This window comes from Scylla paramamosain, chromosome 39, assembly GCF_035594125.1.
Source record: "Scylla paramamosain isolate STU-SP2022 chromosome 39, ASM3559412v1, whole genome shotgun sequence".
NCBI lineage: Eukaryota > Metazoa > Arthropoda > Malacostraca > Decapoda > Portunidae > Scylla > Scylla paramamosain.
In genome coordinates, this window is record NC_087189.1 from 5,244,844 (window position 1) to 5,262,500 (window position 17,657).

At 41.8% G+C, this 17,657-nt stretch overlaps 1 protein-coding gene and 1 long non-coding RNA gene across 3 annotated transcripts; both read left to right on the forward strand.

The window, feature by feature from the left end:
* Nucleotides 1-3,966: 3,966 nt before the first annotated feature.
* Nucleotides 3,967-15,507, forward strand: LOC135092103 (uncharacterized). Its single transcript, XM_063990316.1, has 4 exons — nt 3,967-4,270; nt 10,674-10,796; nt 11,760-11,885; nt 14,473-15,507. Exons 1-4 carry the CDS (start codon nt 4,180-4,182, stop codon nt 14,742-14,744), a joined length of 612 nt encoding a protein of 203 aa, XP_063846386.1. The 5' UTR covers nt 3,967-4,179; the 3' UTR covers nt 14,745-15,507.
* A 647-nt stretch (nt 15,508-16,154) lies between these two features.
* LOC135092104 (uncharacterized) lies at nt 16,155-17,493 on the forward strand. Of its 2 annotated transcripts, XR_010262748.1 has the most exons (3): nt 16,204-16,334; nt 17,064-17,253; nt 17,475-17,493. It is a non-coding gene; the product is annotated as an uncharacterized LOC135092104 (long non-coding RNA). The 2 variants fall into 2 exon arrangements; XR_010262747.1 differs by lacking the exon at nt 17,475-17,493 and having other exon boundaries at nt 16,155-16,334; nt 17,064-17,435.
* The last annotated feature ends 164 nt before the right edge of the window (nt 17,494-17,657 follow it).

Sequence of the window (17,657 nt, forward strand, 5' to 3'; positions counted from 1 at the left end):
CCGTCCTCAACAAGTTCTACCTAGCCCAGATAGCCATATGAATCGCTATATGTAGACACAGTATACTCGTATATATTATCACCACATCATTCCCCTTTTGACCTTTATTTAGGGACTGGCATCTTAGTGGGCTTTTTTTTCGTTTTTTTTTTTTTTTTTTGTTCCCCTAGGCCAATGCCCCTCTTACATAAAAAAAAAAAAAAAATCTTGCTATCTTCTACAGCTATTTTCACACTAAAATTTAATGCTCTTCTGATCTTGCCAACTGCATGCCTCCCTTCCTCCCACGGCCTCGCTGCACAAAATTTTCTTCTCTCTCTACTTTCTCTCACTTCTATTCTATTCACCTCTCCAATGCAAGAGTTAACCAATATTCTCAATCTTTCATCCCTTTTTCTGGCTAATGTCCCTTTCACATAAAAAAAAAAAAAAAGTAAAAATTAAGATACAGCAAGAAGCGTAACAAAGACGAGGGTATAAAGTGCAGAGATAATTTACCAAGAAGATTAATAGAACAGAATGCGTTGCTAAAGTAAGTAAATAAAGAAAAAAGTAACTTAGATGGGACATTACGAGCTTGATTCCATACTGTAAAGAACACAGATAGGTGAATACAAATGGATGCACGGATAGGCTACATCCCTCACGTGTAGCCTACCATATATCCCTTTAATTCTGGCAAAAAAGAAAAAAAAAGTAAAAAACACCGTCATAATCGGGTTTAATCCAGTGCCATTTGTCAGCCATTCACTCCAACAGAAATCCATCACCATCATCACCATCACCACCAGCATTATAATAACTCCATCATTCCCCTGCAAAGCCTTCCCCCAACAGTCTCCTATCTGTGAGCCGCCCGTCCATCCCAGGCCAGCCCAGCAGTGTGTACAGAGGAGTGAGATGGCCCGAGTTGACGGCCACTCCTATAAATCTGTGCCGGGCTGTGGATCGTGGAGGCCTGACAGTCAGTAAACTAGCATCAGGATTTAAGGGAGAAGTGGACCGGGCAAGTTACTCCACTACAGGGTGTGCTAATGGTTACTGCTGCAGGAGATAAGAAATAACAGAAGAAACAACTAAGTAACTAACCAACTAAATAAGTGACTGGATTGGAAGGAGCTTGGACCTGATTAACTGCTGTCTCCCTTGAAAGCGCCAGACATCTGCTGCATCATCCCTATATGTGGTGGTGGACTGACAAGAACATTATAAAAGCAACAGCAGTGTGTCATTGAAAGGAAATGAGGCAGGAGGCTTGGTTTGTAGATCAGCTTAGCCTTTAATTAAATCAGATGGTACAGTCAGTATGAAGTGGTTAAAGTCATGTAGTCTTGTACCTACAATCTTACATGCTGCTTTGTCTGTAGTTAGTATACAATAGTTAAGACGTAAAGATTTGTCGCTGTTTGAAGTCTACCTGCCTTCATTCGTACCGTACAGCCCCGTTTCGATCCCTGCGGCTGGCTGGGGCACTTGAAGGTGGACGAGAGCGGGCGGGAGTGGAGGAGACTGACGCGGAGAAATATTGAAAAGGCCACGGGTAGAAGGCGCGGGCTAACCTTCACTCAGACCCTGACATCCACGACCACAAACTTTATTAATTCATTTACCTGTAATTTTCTCTTTTATACTTATCTAGTCTCTTTCGTTCCCTTCTCCTCCTCCTCCTGCCTTTCTCTCTTCTCTTTTTACAGGTGCGAGTAGTTTTTTTTCGTTTGTACTATCTTTTTCTTTGTTTTTTTTTTTCGTTCTTATCTCCTTCCCTTCCTTCCCACTCTCCTCTTTACTCTTCCTATCCCTTCTTTCTTCTTTGCAATCCTCTTTTGTTTCTCGCACTTCGCTCGATCCCCTTCAGGCACCCTACCACTCAGATTAAGGAAGCGAATCCCATGTTTTCCCTCTCTCTCTCTCTCTCTCTCTCTCTCTCTCTCTCTCTCTCTCTCTCTCTCTCTCTCTCTCTCTCTCTCTCTCTCTCTCATATCGCCGCGAGGGAAACACACCAACGTATTCATTTCTCATATTCAAGTTATTTTCTCGCTTCCAACGTCTGTCTGTCTCTCTGTCTGTCGCTGGCGGGAGGGAACGTGTTATCTCTAGCTAAGGTTGTTGTTGTTGTTGTTGTTGTTGTTGTTGTCGTTTATCGTGGTCGATCTCTCTCTCTCTCTCTCTCTCTCTCTCTCTCTCTCTCTCTCTCTCTCTCTCTCTCTTGCTCCAAGTTACAAATAAAAAAATATTCCCTGCAGCTTGTTTTTTTTTTTTTTTTTTCCGGCATTATATTTTTTACAACCGGGTGGTGTTGGTAACTAAACATTGATATCAAATACAAATATTCTTTTTTTATTACGGTTCCCACAAACAGTGCTATCAGGAAACTTTTTTTTCTTTTTCTTTATTTATTTTTAGTTAAACACTTCTTTTTCTTTTAAGGTTCTAGCGAGCACCACAGCGTCGGATATTCAATTTTCTCTCTTCCGTTCCGTTATCTCTCGACAAAACCGGCCTTTAGGAAAAAGAGAAAAAGAGAGAGAGAGAGAGAGAGAGAGAGAGAGAGAGAGAGAGAGAGAGAGAGAGAGAGAGAGAGAGAGAGAGAGAGAGAGAGAGAGGGAGGGAGGGAGAAAATAAATTGTCCTGTCAAGCAAAAATAGAAAAAAAAAATACATAAAAAAATTATCGTAAACAGTAAAATATGATTACTGGTAAGAATCAAACACTGGTTTCACACGGCAATAAAAAAATAATAAATATAAAGAATAAAGCAGAGTAAAGAGAAAAAAACATATTTACATACGAGGAGAAGGACGAGAGAGAGAGAGAGAGAGAGAGAGAGAGAGAGAGAGAGAGAGAGAGAGAGAGAGAGAGAGAGAGACTATAAAAAAGAATATATATATATACGAGAAAGGATTGCAACATGGAGGAAGGGAGAGTTAAGCTTTACAAATCCTTTCACAATAGCAGGCTGTCTCTCACTCAGCGCTCACACCACCACACTCAGATACCACGGCGATTACCAAGAGCCTTCATAACAAGAGCATTTTTCCAGTGGCTGACCGACCGAACCAACCAGGCCCATATTCAGAAACACTTTGCTCTCTCACCGCGACTATTTTCAAAGCTATCTGATCAGGCGGGTTCTCAAGGTTGTTTTACCTGTTCATAATGTAGAAATCTTGTTATTCTGTCACTATAACCGTAAAAAAACACCCTTAATATTCCAGGTCACTTTAAATAGAGCTTTTTGAATGGAGTGAAGGCGCGGCACAGAGATGTTTCAGGATATGAATCATCTTGTATATGAGTTATCTTTGTCGTTGTGCTTTTCCGCAGCTCGGTTTCTCCATTAGTATTATTAAGTCATGCAATGGTGTTCCGTGACTGGGATACATTAAGTTAATCAAGACAGGCTGGCGATAACACTGTCCACTTCCTTGTTATCGCTTCTTAATTGCCTCTGGGGCCGCAAGCTGTCAAAACACTCGCTACCAGACCGCGTAGAAGAAACATAACCAGCTCGGGATAGCGAAAAGCGGGTCTAATTAAGAGCATTTCTCGTTTTCCTTAGCCGTTGCCGGGCCGCCTTGCATTGCTCGCCCGCACTGCAGCGATCAGTGACGTAAGCAGGCCACGCAGGCTTTTAATGAAGTGCTAAATAGATAATCAACAAGGAGAGCAAAAAGCGGGTCTAATTAAGAGCATTTCACGTTTCCTTTATCCGGTATACCAGCCTGCCTTGCGTTCCTCGCCCTCATTACACTGATGGGAATGAGCCATCGAACCACGCGAGCCTTTAATGAAGTGGTTACACAATTCCTGATCCGCGCTGCTTCCAGGGAGGGCAGGACAGGTGAGAAGGGGAAGGATGGGCAGGGAGGGGGAGAAAGAGGAGTGGGGCCGCCATATCACCTCTAATCAGATAATCTTATCGGGAACACATTCCTGCAGGCATCTGTGAAAGAGGTGGTGGCTCCCTCTGGTTAGTGTCTGACGTGACGGAGAGGCGGCTGGAGCACAGACACACAGACACACACACACACACACACACACACATACAGACACATGCCCCAGAGCTGCCTTGTCTTGACCTGGGATCCTTTGAGTGGCTAAAAATAAGACACACAACTTGAAGAGGATATACTGGCATTGCTCCCGTGTGCTGCAAGTCTGCGCCACACACGCGCCACCATGGGCCCTCCACTCCCTAGGGCCTTCCTCCGCTTCCTGCCCGCCCTCCTGCTGGTCCTGGCGGCGCTGGCTGGGGCGCAAAGTCAGAACGGTGAGTATGGAAAGAAAAGGCTCCCTCTTATACCCGCCATTACGAGGAGTTCATTGTTATCTTCCGCATTTTGTTTTTCCCTTCCGATAACTTTTAAGAACTGAGCATCGGGACGCCTTTAGGAGCAAAAAGACTTGGCTATCTTCAAAATTCAACGGTAATCTTCAGAATTTGAGGGTTTTATTGTCCATTTTGTTTTCCCTTCCGATAACTTTTAAGAACTGAGTATCGGGACGTCCTTAGCAGCCAACAAACCAGGATGTCTTTCAAATTCACTGGTAAACTTCGGAACAGAAGGGTTCTCTTGCTTACTTTGCTTTCTTCCCTCCTTTCTATGACTTGTATTTCTTCAAGAGCTGAGTATCGAGACATCCTTAGGAACAAACAAACTTTCAAATCTTACAAAAAAAAAGAAAAAAAAAAGAATCACACGTAATCTTTCGAATTTGAGGATCATCTTGTTCATGTTGTTTTCTTCCTTTCTTTCTATAGTTTATATTTCTTCAAGAGCTGAATGTCGACACACCTTTAGCAGCAAATATCGAGCTTTCTACATTATTATCAAGAAAAATGTTCCTAAGAACCTGGCTAATCCTCTCTATGGCCTTTGAAAATAGTCGCGGTGAGGTACATGTTTTTTTAAGGGTGTTTTTTACGGATCTTGTGACAAATTAACAAGATTTCCATATTACTAACAGGAAAAACACTGGCGAGAACACGGAAAATAATCGCTGTGGTCTTTGAAAACAGTTGTGGTGAGAGAGCACAGCGTTTCAGAATACGGGCCTCTCTCTCTCTCTCTCTCTCTCTCTCTCTCTCTCTCTCTCTCTCTCTCTCTCTCTCTCTCTCTCTCTCTCTCTCTCCTTCCCATACATAAGATTCAGAGCGCAGTATCACAACGTTAGAAGGAAGCAAACACGCCACGCCTTCTAAGGACTCCTTCAACTATTGTCCTAAAGAGTCTCCATTCAGAGCTCTTTCTTGTCTTCTTCTAAGCTTCCCCATGAAGTGTTCCTTTCATGAGTAAAGAGAGGAAAACAAGGATGGAAGTGAAGCTAATTAAAAAGAAGTAACATAGAAGACCAGGGGCATTCGTATTTGCAGATTTTTTTTTTCTCTCTTTTATTTCATTATTTGCATGGAAGAAAACAGAGATGGACAAAAAGTTGAGACAGAAAACAGAAAACGGAGATAAACAGAAAGGCAAAACAGTAAAACTAAAAAAGAAACGCATAAACAGAAAACAGAAAGACACAAAAATAAACAAACAGAAAACACGGACGCACAAAAGTAAACAAAAAAACACACTCACAAAAAGTAAAACAAACAGAAAACACTCACAAAAAGTAAACAAACAGAAAACACACTCACAAAAGGTAAACAAACAGAAAACACACTCACAAAAAGTAAACAAACAGAAAACACACTCACAAAAAGTAAACAAACAGAAAACACACTCACAAAAAGTAAACAAACAGAAAACACAGAAAACACAGGAAGTGGAGAAACAGACGGTAAAGATGCACGCCCTACATTCCTACCTGCGCATTTCATTCACCACTGGATCGCTTCTCTCCTCGCCACACAACGAATATACACTTCTCTCTCGCCCTCTATACCCTGTTCGCGGACCGATTCATCGCTGCTGTACAATGTTTTAAAGTAAGACCACTACCGTGCGTGTGTGTGTGTGCGTGTGTGTGTGTGGATTCAATTTGGGCTGAAAATATTGCATCCTTCGTTATTTACATTCGCGCTTTCTAAATATATTTTCCACGCACTGGCACAAGTTATCAGGGCATTTTATTACCGTTCTATGAAAAGCCAGACTCATAACGTATGCGTGCTGTATAATGCTGTATTGTTTGTATGTATGGGGATTGTTTTTTTTTTTTTTTTTTTCTCTCTCTCTTTTCGTTTTGTTTTGTTCTTGGTCGGAAGCAGGAAAAGAAGGATCAAACAATAAAGATGAATAAGACAAAAATGGAAAAAGAAAAAAAAACAAAGAATTGGAAGGAGGTAAAGGGAAGATAGAACAGTAAAAGAGGAAATGAGAAAAAAGGAAAAAGAAAAGGTTGCAGCAGCGAAGGGAAGATGAAATGGTAAATGAAAGTGGAGGTTGCTCTCTTTCTTTTTTTTTTTTTTTTTTTTTGTGTGTGTGTGTGTATTCAGTGTATATTCATATTTTTCAAGAATAGTGTAAAGATGTAATGCAGCGTTTGCTTGTTGGCCTTTCCTGAATTTAGCGTCTCGTGTGTCAGAGCAGCTTGTCTCGCACCTCATGAAGTCAGTGTTAAGGAACCCAGATATACGGACATGTAAAAGTACTGAAAGAAAGAAAAAAAAAAAAAAAAATCCGGAACGCGATCACGGTTACTGAGCGGTAGAGTTTCTTATTTTATTTACTTATTTATTTAGGCGTTTTTACGGTCCTGGTGATATATTAACAACATTTCTACATTATTAACAGGAGAAATACTTGTGAGAGCCCGGCTAACCATCTTTGTGGCTTCTGAAAATAGTCGTGGTAAAATGACACGTGTTTTTTCAGTGACAGATTAACACGATTACTGTATTATTACTATGAAAAAAAAAAAAAAAAAAAAACATCCTTGAGAACCCGGCTAATCATCTCTGTGGGCATTGAAACTAGTCGTGGTGAGAGAGCAAAGTGTTTCAGAATACGAGCTCTGAGGTTATGAAACACTGTGTTGTGTCTGCTTGCGTCACACTCCAGCCTGCGTCACCGCCACCAGAGCCTCTTATTAGACTCGGATCACTTACTAGTCAGGTTATCATTCTCTTATCGCTTCATAACTCACGTCACTCACTCCACAGCTTAGGAACATGAAAATATTTTACTTTCGTTGTTTTCATAACCTAGACTTACGAATACAAGTGAAGTGGCATGAAGGAAGCAGGGTTGTTTCAGTTACCTGTGCACTTCCCTTCCTCAATTGCTGGTTATGGAAAATACCAATTAACTTTTATAATTTCTAACACTTCCGCTCCTATATTCAAAAGCCTCTAGTGACATGGATTTTCAAGGGTGTTTTTACAGTTCTAGTGACAGATTATATTATGAGCAGGAGAAACACACTTCGAGAACCCTGCCAGTCATCTCTGTTACCTTTGAAAATAGTCATAGTGAGGCCAGAGCGTTTCAGAATACGGGTTTATAATAAGCTACACGTGTTTTTAAGAATGCTTTTACGATCCTAGAGACAAATAATATTATTACGTTATGAACTGGAGAAACACTTTTTGAGAACCCGGCTAGTCATCTCTGTGGCTTGTAAAAACAGACGTGATGAGAGAGCAAAGTGTTTCGGAATAAGGGTTTATAATAAGCTACACGGGTTTTTTAAGGTTGTTTTCTTACGATTCTAGTGACAAATGAACAAGATTTTTGCAGTATGAACAGGAGAAACAGTCCTGAGAACCGGCTAATCATCTCAGTGGCCTTTGAAAACAGTCGTGGTGAGAGAGCAAAACATAACAGAACAAGGGCCTTTGACGTTGTAACTAACCTCATTTCACTTGTCACTCCGATTCCAGTAATAGATATTGAAACAGCCTGCATCGTCACTTATCTCTGCCAGTTGACACGCATTGACATAATCAGTGAATTAGCGCAGATAAGGAGATAACACTGATTGATAGCACGCAATGGGGATCACAATAAAGACAACTTAACCACGAATGTCGACACGCGACTCTGTAATGTTGACTTGTGATTGGATGACGGAGTGTTGTAATGGCGGTGGTGGTGGTGGTGGTGGTGGTGACTATGATAATGATGATATTGATAAGGACAAAAGCAATGTAGTTATGTATTTAATGAAACAACACACACACACACACACACACACACACACACACACACACACACACACACACACACACACACACACACACACACACACACACACACACACACACACACACATACACACAACAAATCATTTTAAAAGAAAAGACATAGAAAAAAAAATTCTATAGCCAAGCATTTCAAAACATTAATACCTTCAGAGAGAGAGAGAGAGAGAGAGAGAGAGAGAGAGAGAGAGAGAGAGAGAGAGAGAGAGAGAGAGAGAGAGAGTCACGATTTCTTACTAGCACACTCCAGTAAACTAAGAACTCAACACACACACACACACACACACACACACACACACACACACGCTACAGGAAACTTAAACAAAAGACGATCACACTGAAGAGGGTTGGAATGGACTCTTGTCATGGGTGGGGAGAGAAAGAGGAGATGATACACACAAGTAGCGAAAACCTAACCCCAGTACTGTAAAAATCCTTCCCTTCCCGTCCCCTCCTCCTGACCCCTCCTCCTCCCTCCTTCTCCCTTGGCCTGAAAAAAAAAGAGTAAGTCTACAAATATTAGAGGCTTAAATGGAAGGAATATTAGTTTGGGTTTGAGCTGTGCATACGTGTGTCTTGTGCCGCCCGCGACGTGATCAATACGGGAAGTGTGTTGCAGAGAGAGAGAGAGAGAGAGAGAGAGAGAGAGAGAGAGAGAGAGAGAGAGAGAGAGAGAGAGAGAGAGAGAGATGAAGCATCCAGGTCACAGACAGTTAAGAGGATATGAATAGGAACACACACACACACACACACACACACACACACACACACACACACACACACACACACGCACACGCACATACGCACACAGGCACACATAAGCTCTAGATCGATACAAGAGTCAATCGTGTCTGCACTTAACCCCTTTCTCTCTCTCTCTCTCTCTCTCTCTCTCTCTCTCTCTCTCTCTCTCTCTCTCTCTCTCTCTCTCTCTCTCTCTCTCTTGCCTCATCAGTCTCTCAAGAGTAATATTAATACAAATCAATGTCAATGTCTTTTTTTATTTCTTTTTGCAATATTATTTACCTGGTTATGTACTCACCTGTTGATTTTACGCTCTCTCTCTCTCTCTCTCTCTCTCTCTCTCTCTCTCTCTCTCTCTCTCTGGTTTTCATAAATCTATTACTTTTTTTTTATTTTGCATTCCATTTGTGTTTCTCTCCGTTTATCATTCTTATCTCTTTTGTCGTATACTCAATCTCTCCCGCTACTACACCCCCCACCACGAATCTCTCTCTCTCTCTCTCTCTCTCTCTCTCTCTCTCTCTCTCTCCCTGAAGGTAAGCGGAAGGGCAAAACTCTCACATATTTACCTGTGCTTGTGATTAAATACAGGACTTTAAATCTAGCGGCAGACAGGTAACTTGTAGTGGAGCAGAGGAGAGGAAGAGGAAGAGGGAAAAAGAGGAGAAAGAGAGACGGAAGGCAGGTGGGCTGGAGGGCTGGAGGGATGGAGGGATGGTAGAAAGCTAACTTGTCTTTCTATTTTCCTTTTCTTTCCTCTAATGAGAATAACGTGGAGGTGAGAGAAATAAAGGTGAGCGGGGCGGGTATGGACCTTAACCCTTCCTCAGGTGTGTCTTAGAGGTGGTATCAAGCGTGGCGGACCGTGTGGCTTGTGTACCTGTGTGTATGTGTGTATGTGTGTGTGTGTATGTGGATGTGTGTGTGTGTAAGTGTGTGTACGGATTTCATTTTTGCTTTCCCTCCCTTCCTCTCTCCCTTCCTCCCTTCTTTCCTCCCTTCCTTTCCTCTCCCCCTCTTCCTCCTTCTTTCACTCGCAAGACCTAGACACATTTATTCATAATCTCTCCCGGTACAACCCACAGTCATGCCCTCTCACCCTCTCCCCCCCCCCACCACCCCACCTTTTTTCATACGCCAGCCCTTGTCCCCTGGTTCCTTCCTCATTTCTTGGCTTTCCCTCCCCCTCCCCCTCCCCCTCACCCGCCCCGACTTGCTGTAATGAGGTAAAAACAAGACTTCAGCGGCGTTTAGTGTGCGTGTGTGTGTGTGTGTGTGTGTGTGTTGTGGGTGGAAGTGGTAAGGTCTTTTTTGTCTCTCTGTCTGTATGTCTCTCTGTCTCTCTCTCTGTCTGCCTCTGTCTCTCTTTTACTCTTTTTTTTCTCTTCTCTCTCTCTCTCTCTCTCTCTCTCTCTCTCTCTCTCTCTCTCTCTCTCTCTCTCTCTCTCTCTCTACTTATCCGCCTCCTCATTCTTTACTACTACTACTACTACTACTACTATTACTACTACTACTACTACTACTACTACTACTACTACTACTACTACTACCACCACTACTACTACTACTACTACAATAACAAAATATCAATAACACACGCATGGCAGTCCATACCGTACCATAAACTAACACTGCCATCTCCACCATCACCACCACTCTCCCATAACAACACATCTCCACCATCACCACCACTCTCCCATAACAACACATCTTATAATCCAGCATTACCACCCACTCACCCACTCCCTCTCACCCACTCCCTCTCCCTCTCTCTCTGCAGACCAATACCTGGAGTGCTACAGCTTCACCTGGACTGGGAAGAACGAGTCAGTGGATTGTGAAGAGAGCAAAGTGGATATTATGAATGAAGCCCAGCCTTGCCTCGACACCCTGGTCTACACAGGTGAGAAGAAAACGACGACCCAAATTCTGAAACACATCTGCGCCGCACCTCCACTACTTTCAAAAGCCTCCAGTTGAAGTGACATGAGTTTTTAAGAGTGTTTTTTGTCTCGGTTCTTGTAACATATTGATAAGGTTTCTATATCATCAACAGGAGAAACACTCTTGAGAACCTGGCTTATCATCTCTGTGGCTTTGGAAAATAGTCGTGGTGAAAGAGCAAGGCGTTTAAGAAGACTGGCAGACTGCTTACTGTACATGCTTACTCTCGCTCCACTGTCTCCATCCTCCCCTCTGCCCTATCCCTCTACCCTTGGCCTCCACTCTACCCCTCCACCCTGTTCCTCCAACCTCCTATGCCTCCACTCTGCCCTCTACCTAAAAAGTTATAGAAAAGTGCTAACCGTACCTGAGATTATTATTATTTATGTAAGAAAGCAACAAAAAATGATAAAAGATGGTTATTTTAGAGAGAGAGAGAGAATGTGTGTGTGCGTGTGTGTGTTGTCACTCCATATTTTTCGTTATGCCGTTTTTCCCTTTTCCTTCCTCCCCTCTTTCCTTCTCTCTTTCCTTCCTTCCATTCTTCCTTCCTTCCCTCCCATCCGTGCACTTCCTCACACACTCTGTCCCCTCACACTAACACACCCGCACCACACACTCGTCTCACTTCCCCACAACGCATCTCTTACCTCTCTCTCTGGACCATATTCTGAAACCCTTCCGCACCGCAACTCCACTACTTTCAAAAGGCTTTACTTGAAGTGACACGGGTTTTTTAAGGGTATTTTTTATGGTTCCAGTGACAGATTAACAAGATTTCTACATTATTAACAGGAAAAGCAGTCTTGAGAACCCGGCTAATCATCTCTGTGGCCTTTTGAAAATAGTCGTGGTGAGAGAGCAAAGCGTTTTAAAATACGGGTCTCTCTCTTACCTCTCTTTCTCATTCTCTCATCCCCAGTGCCACACCAGCAACCTCCCAACGTGTCAGACATCAAGAACCAATGCGATACGGTGCAACACTGTCCGCCCTACACCTGCAGGGAGAAGAAGAAATGTGTAAAGCTTATGTGGTATGATATTACAGGTGAGTGTAGCGTAGGTGGCGGCGATAGTGGTGGTGGTGCTGATGATGAAAACAGAGGAAGTAGTAGTAGTAGTAGTAATAGTAGTAGTAGTAGTAATAATAGTAGTAGTAATAGTAGTAGTAGCAGTAGTAGAAGTATTAGCAGTTGTTATTGTTGTTATTGTTGTTGTTGTTGCTGTGAAAACATTGGCAGTAGTCGTAGTTGTCGTGAAGAGAGGAAGTAGTATTAGTATTATTATTATTATTAGTAGTAGTAGTAATAGAAGCAGCAGTATCAGTAGTAGTAGTAGTAGTAGTAGTAGTAGTAGTAGTAGTAGTAGTAGTAGTAATAGTAGTAGTATTAGTAGAAGAAGAAAAGAAAAGCAACACAAAAGCACAAACAGCAGCATACGTGTTGTCCCTAACGAGGCTGTTTCCGACACGCTCCACCAACTAACCTCCCTAAACACGAGATTACGGAGGAGCAGTAGTGACAAAGGTAGGGTGAGAGGGGAAGGACGCCCACACCTGCACTGAGACTCTCCTGTGGGCTGCCGGGGACTTCACTAGTTTATCTGGGTGACACTTAACCACCACACTACCATATACCCGTTTTCTGTACACTACCGTAAGACAATAAAGATATAGTCTAGAAACTACAAAGGAAGTAGCTTCGTTCTCTAATACATTATCATAACATTATAAAGACATTCTCACACTATAGAAACTGTAAAGAAGGTAGACAAACGTTGCTTAATTCTTTCTATGTTAGTCAGTCATCCACTAGGGAGAGAAGGAGGGAGGGAAAGCAAAAATGAAGACTTTTTTTTGTACTACATTGTCTTAAATACGTACTTTTGTAGCTAAGCAAAGATTAAATTAACCTTGTATTTTTCCCTTTTATGTCCATCCAAACAATTGATTTCAGCGGTCTCAGTATTAGCAAAAGAGCATAGCGGTAAAAAGATGAACAGACTATCTAGAAACAGATGCACCAATAGTAGAACATTATTTTAGTGTAATATTTCCACGCTAGATGGCAGTAGGTGGCAACATACATGGAAGAAGACGGCAGTTGATGGCAATAGATGACAGTAGATGGTAGTAGATGGCAGTAGAGCATTATTTAAGCTTAATACTTATATGTTAGATGACAGTAGATAGCAGTAGATGATAGCAGATGACAGTAGATGGCAGTAGATGACAGCAGATAATTATTTTAGTGTAATACCTCTACGTTAGATGACAGTAGGTGGCAGTAGATGATAAAAGAACATTATTTTAGCGTAATACTTCCACGTTAGGTGACAGCATATGACAGTAGGTGGTATTAGATGAAAACAGACAGCAGTTGATGACAGCAGATGATAGTTGAACATTATTTTAGCGCACTGTCTTCACTCTACATGACAGTGACGATAGAAAAAGTCGTGTTTGTTGAGCCGCAAGATGGAAGCTTGTTCGGCACTCCCGTCACGTAACACTGAGGTCACATCAACACGCCGCAACGCTCGTGGTGGCGGACAACTAACAAATAATACAGACACACACGCCACTGATTGTTGAAAGTTTAGATGACTGCACTGCCTCGTTACCACTTGTTTGCAAATTACTGTGTTGCTAATGAATCTCAAACAGAGGCAGATCTTTAGGTCCTAACTAGGCCCTACCATTTCATAAGTAGTCTGAATTGAAATATATGTAAGTTATACTACAAAAATTGCACTGCCTCGTTACCACTTGTTTGTAAATTACTGTTACTAATGAATCTCAAAAAGCAGCAGATCTTTAGCTCCTAACTAAGCTCTTTCATTTCATAGCTAAAAAAAAAAAAAAAAAAAAATCTGTATTAAACTATCAGTTATATTACAAAAACTCCACTGCCTTATTATCAGGTGTTTGTAAATTACTGCATCACTAATGTATTTCAAACAGCAGCAGATCCTTAGGTCCTAATTAGGCTCACTCCTCATTTCGTAACTAGTTTGTATTGAAATATTAGAGATATTACAAAAGCAACTATAACTGACTAGGCTCTTTATTTCCCAACTAGGCATCAAGGTGTTAGTGTTACTACAGCAACAATTATAACGAACTCTAATTAAGCCTTTTAATTTCCTAACGAAGTTGTATTGGGATGTTAGTGTTACAACAAAAACAACAACAACAACAACAACAACAACAACAACAACAACAAACCAAGTCCTTTCATTACTTAACAGGACTGTATTGCGTGTACAGTGTTAGTATTATAACAAAAACAATTACTATTATTACTACTACTACTACAAGAACAGGACTGTATTGCGTACGGTGATAGTATTACAACAACAAAAACAACAACAACAACAACTACTACTACTACTACTACTACTACTACTACTACTACTACTACTACTACTACTACTACTACTACTACAACCACAACTACAACAGCAACAGCGATAACTAAATAACCCTTGGATTACCTAACCAGACTGTATGACACACGATGTTAATATTACAACAACAATTACTACTACTATTACTACAACTACTACTTTCACAGCTACCATAACCAGTCGAGCAGTCAACCACACCTTCACCTTTCCCTCGTTCCCACCCACAGGTTCTCTCGTCAACTACTCTTCCTTCTGCGGCAATGTTATCGTCGACGCTGACACACCTAACCGCTATGAAATGTCCAACGGCTTACTGGAAATGTCAGTACAGACGTTCACCAAGAAAGTTTACGTGTGTGACTGGCATCTCTGCAACGCCGCGGGCTCTCTTGGTGCTCCTGGGGGCGTGGCGCTACTGCTGGGGTGCCTGCTGCCTCTAATAATGTCCCTCTTGTTTAATCCTGCATCCTCTCTTTCATCCTTTTCCTGTGGTAGTTAGGTTGGGTTAGGTTCTAAGTCCCAGTGTTCTTAGCGGCGTGGTGCTGCTGCTGGTGGCCCTGCTGGCTCTAATAACGTCTCTCGTGTTTACACTTTACTTTTCCTCCCTCCATTAGTAGTTAGGTTGGGTTCTAAGTCCTGGTGCTCCTCGCGTTTAAACCTGCATCCTCTCCCTCCTCTTTCTCTGGTAGTTAGGTTAGGTTAGGTTAGGTTCTTAGTCTTGAAACGGTGATTGTGAATGAGGGAATGGATGAATGGTCGTAACTCATACCCCCCCCTCTCTCTCTCTCTCTCTCTCTCTCTCTCTCTCTCTCTCTCTCTCTCTCTCTCTCTCTCTCTCTCTCTCTCTCGTTTATTCCTTCTTGTATCTTCCGTCCTTCTTCCTTCGTTTCTTCCTCCCTCCGTTCTCGATGTCGCTTTTATTTATTTTTTTTTTTCGTGTTTTCTCTCATAATCTTGAAACGGTGAATGAGGGAATGAATGGACGGTCATAACTTAAGCTTCCCTCATTTATTCCTTCGTGTATCTTCCTTCATTCATTTCTTCATCGTTCCATTCTTGTTGTCGTGTGTTCTTATTTACCGTACTTCTCCTTTCGTGTTTCATCTCGTGGTGTTCCTTGGATTACGACAATGAATGATGGAATGAGCAAAGGACTCTCTCTCTCTCTCTCTCTCTAGACGCACACATATATAAGATTTGCAAGTTTCCATTAGTGATGTGAGTGCATATTATTTAGCTGATCAATAAAGATGTACCTGTCAGTTCGATGCTTTACTTGAATTTACGTGTGAAGGAAAATCAGTGAGGAAAAAATACGTGGTGGGGAAAAAGAAGTGTTGCAATGCCTTGCTTTCACTGCGTAGTAGTCTTACCAGCAACACAGGCTGGCATTGCAACACTAGGGAATATGATATTGGCAACACGGTGACGGTAACACGACAAACAATCGGACAACACTACACGTTCAGCGCAACACAGAAAAACCAACACACAGAGCAACACACAAAGCAATAAAGCACACAATGCAACACAGCTCAGCACAGTGACGGTTTTTACAATGTTTTACGGTTCCTGTGACATAAATATTGTTGAGAACGCAGCTAATCATCTCTACGACCTTTGAAAATAGTTGTGGTGAAAAAGCGAGGCGTTTCTGAATACAGGCCAGTCAGGCAACACTACACGTATGTATCTAACACAAGAAAACCAACATGCCAAAAAAAAAAAAAAAAAAACACTTTACTCATGAAAAAAAAAAAAAAAAAAAAAAAAAAAAAAAAAAAAAAATATATATATATATATATATATATATATATATATATATATATATATATATATATATATATATATATATATATATATATATATATATATATATATATATATATATAAGGAAGAATAAGCATTAAAGACCTGATGACCCGTGCGAGGCTGTTTATGATAATGTACTGAGGTCTGTGTTTCATTCCTGCCTGTGAAACTTGAAGGATTCGAGACAAAGGTTTGCTCGTGACGGCTTGGGGAGGACAGCGACAGTGCACCTGCAGACCTCGGTAGGTGTGGTCTTCCTCCGTTACCTTCAGCATAGGTGAGCTCCAGGACCTTTTAGTGTGTGTTGGTGTTAAGTGAGTGTTTTTTATCTGTTTAGTTGTCCAGCCGGTTGGTTGCTTGGTGATTCTTGTACATAGATCTCAATTTTGCATGGCAATCAAAATTTAGTGTAAGTTGTAGGTAAGGAAAGCGCTCGGGTATCATGCCCGGCGCGTAGATGCTTCAAATCCTGGTGAGTAGTTACGGCGGCCACGGTCAGGTCTGGCGGTTGCTTCCTTCCTTCCGCTGCAGAAAGGCGTGGCTGCTTGGTTAAGTTCTAAATTTAGTATCTAGTTTAGGCTGCAGTGTATTTAAGGTTTTGATTTCGTGTTTGTGGAAGTCCCGTTTGTCTTACTTGTGAGTCCCGTTCGTCTTGTTTGTGGAAGTCCCGTTGGTTTAAGATGCTAGTAATCCAAATTTAAACAGTAAGCCCTTCCAGAGCTTTGGACTGTTGTGCCCTCGTGAGCTGGACGTGCGGTTGTGTCCACGCCTCGCCTGGCGGGGCTGATGGCCATCGTGGGTCTTGTACCTAAGTGTTTGCTGAGTTTCCAGCTTTTCTGCTGGGTCACACAAACCCGGGGCGCTCGTCTGTGGCAAAGGAAGACTAAACTCGGGAGTCTCCAGGCGGCCAGGGTGGTGGAGGGGTTCCTGTGGCCCTGCACGCAACACTCGCTCTAGGTCTTGGAGCTCACCAGTTACACACCCTGAGGGATGATTCTCTTTACAGGTGAGCTGCAGCGAGGTGAAGGTCTGAACAATCTACGAAGCAGTTGCTGAACAATCCATGGAACGGTTGATTCTACCGAAACGTGCTGAACAATCCATGGAACGGTTGATTCTACCGAAACGTGCTGAACAATCAATCCATGGAACGGTTGATTCTACCGAAACGTGATTGTACTATTCAAATAAATGATGTAAATGATCTTGTTAATCATAGATACAAATAAATGATATTGTTAACTATTTTCAAATAAATGATGTAAATGATTCTGTTAATAAATAGTTAACTATTTTCAAATACAAGTAAATGATTGTTAACTATTTTCAAAATAAAATGATCCTGTTAACTATTTTCAAATAAAAGTAAATGATCCTGTTAATCATTTTTTGATCCGTATATATTTTATTATTTCAGTGACGGAGTATCGATGATGGATAGTGCCCAGAGGAGTTAAGCTTGCCAATAGGAGGCAAGTGACAGGCAAGTGGCACACCGTGGTGCTATACTAAAATATAACTAGTATATGGCTAAGAGCACCTTGCTGCTATACGTAGACTATGTAAGGCAACGATGCATATAGCGACATGGTGCAAACCA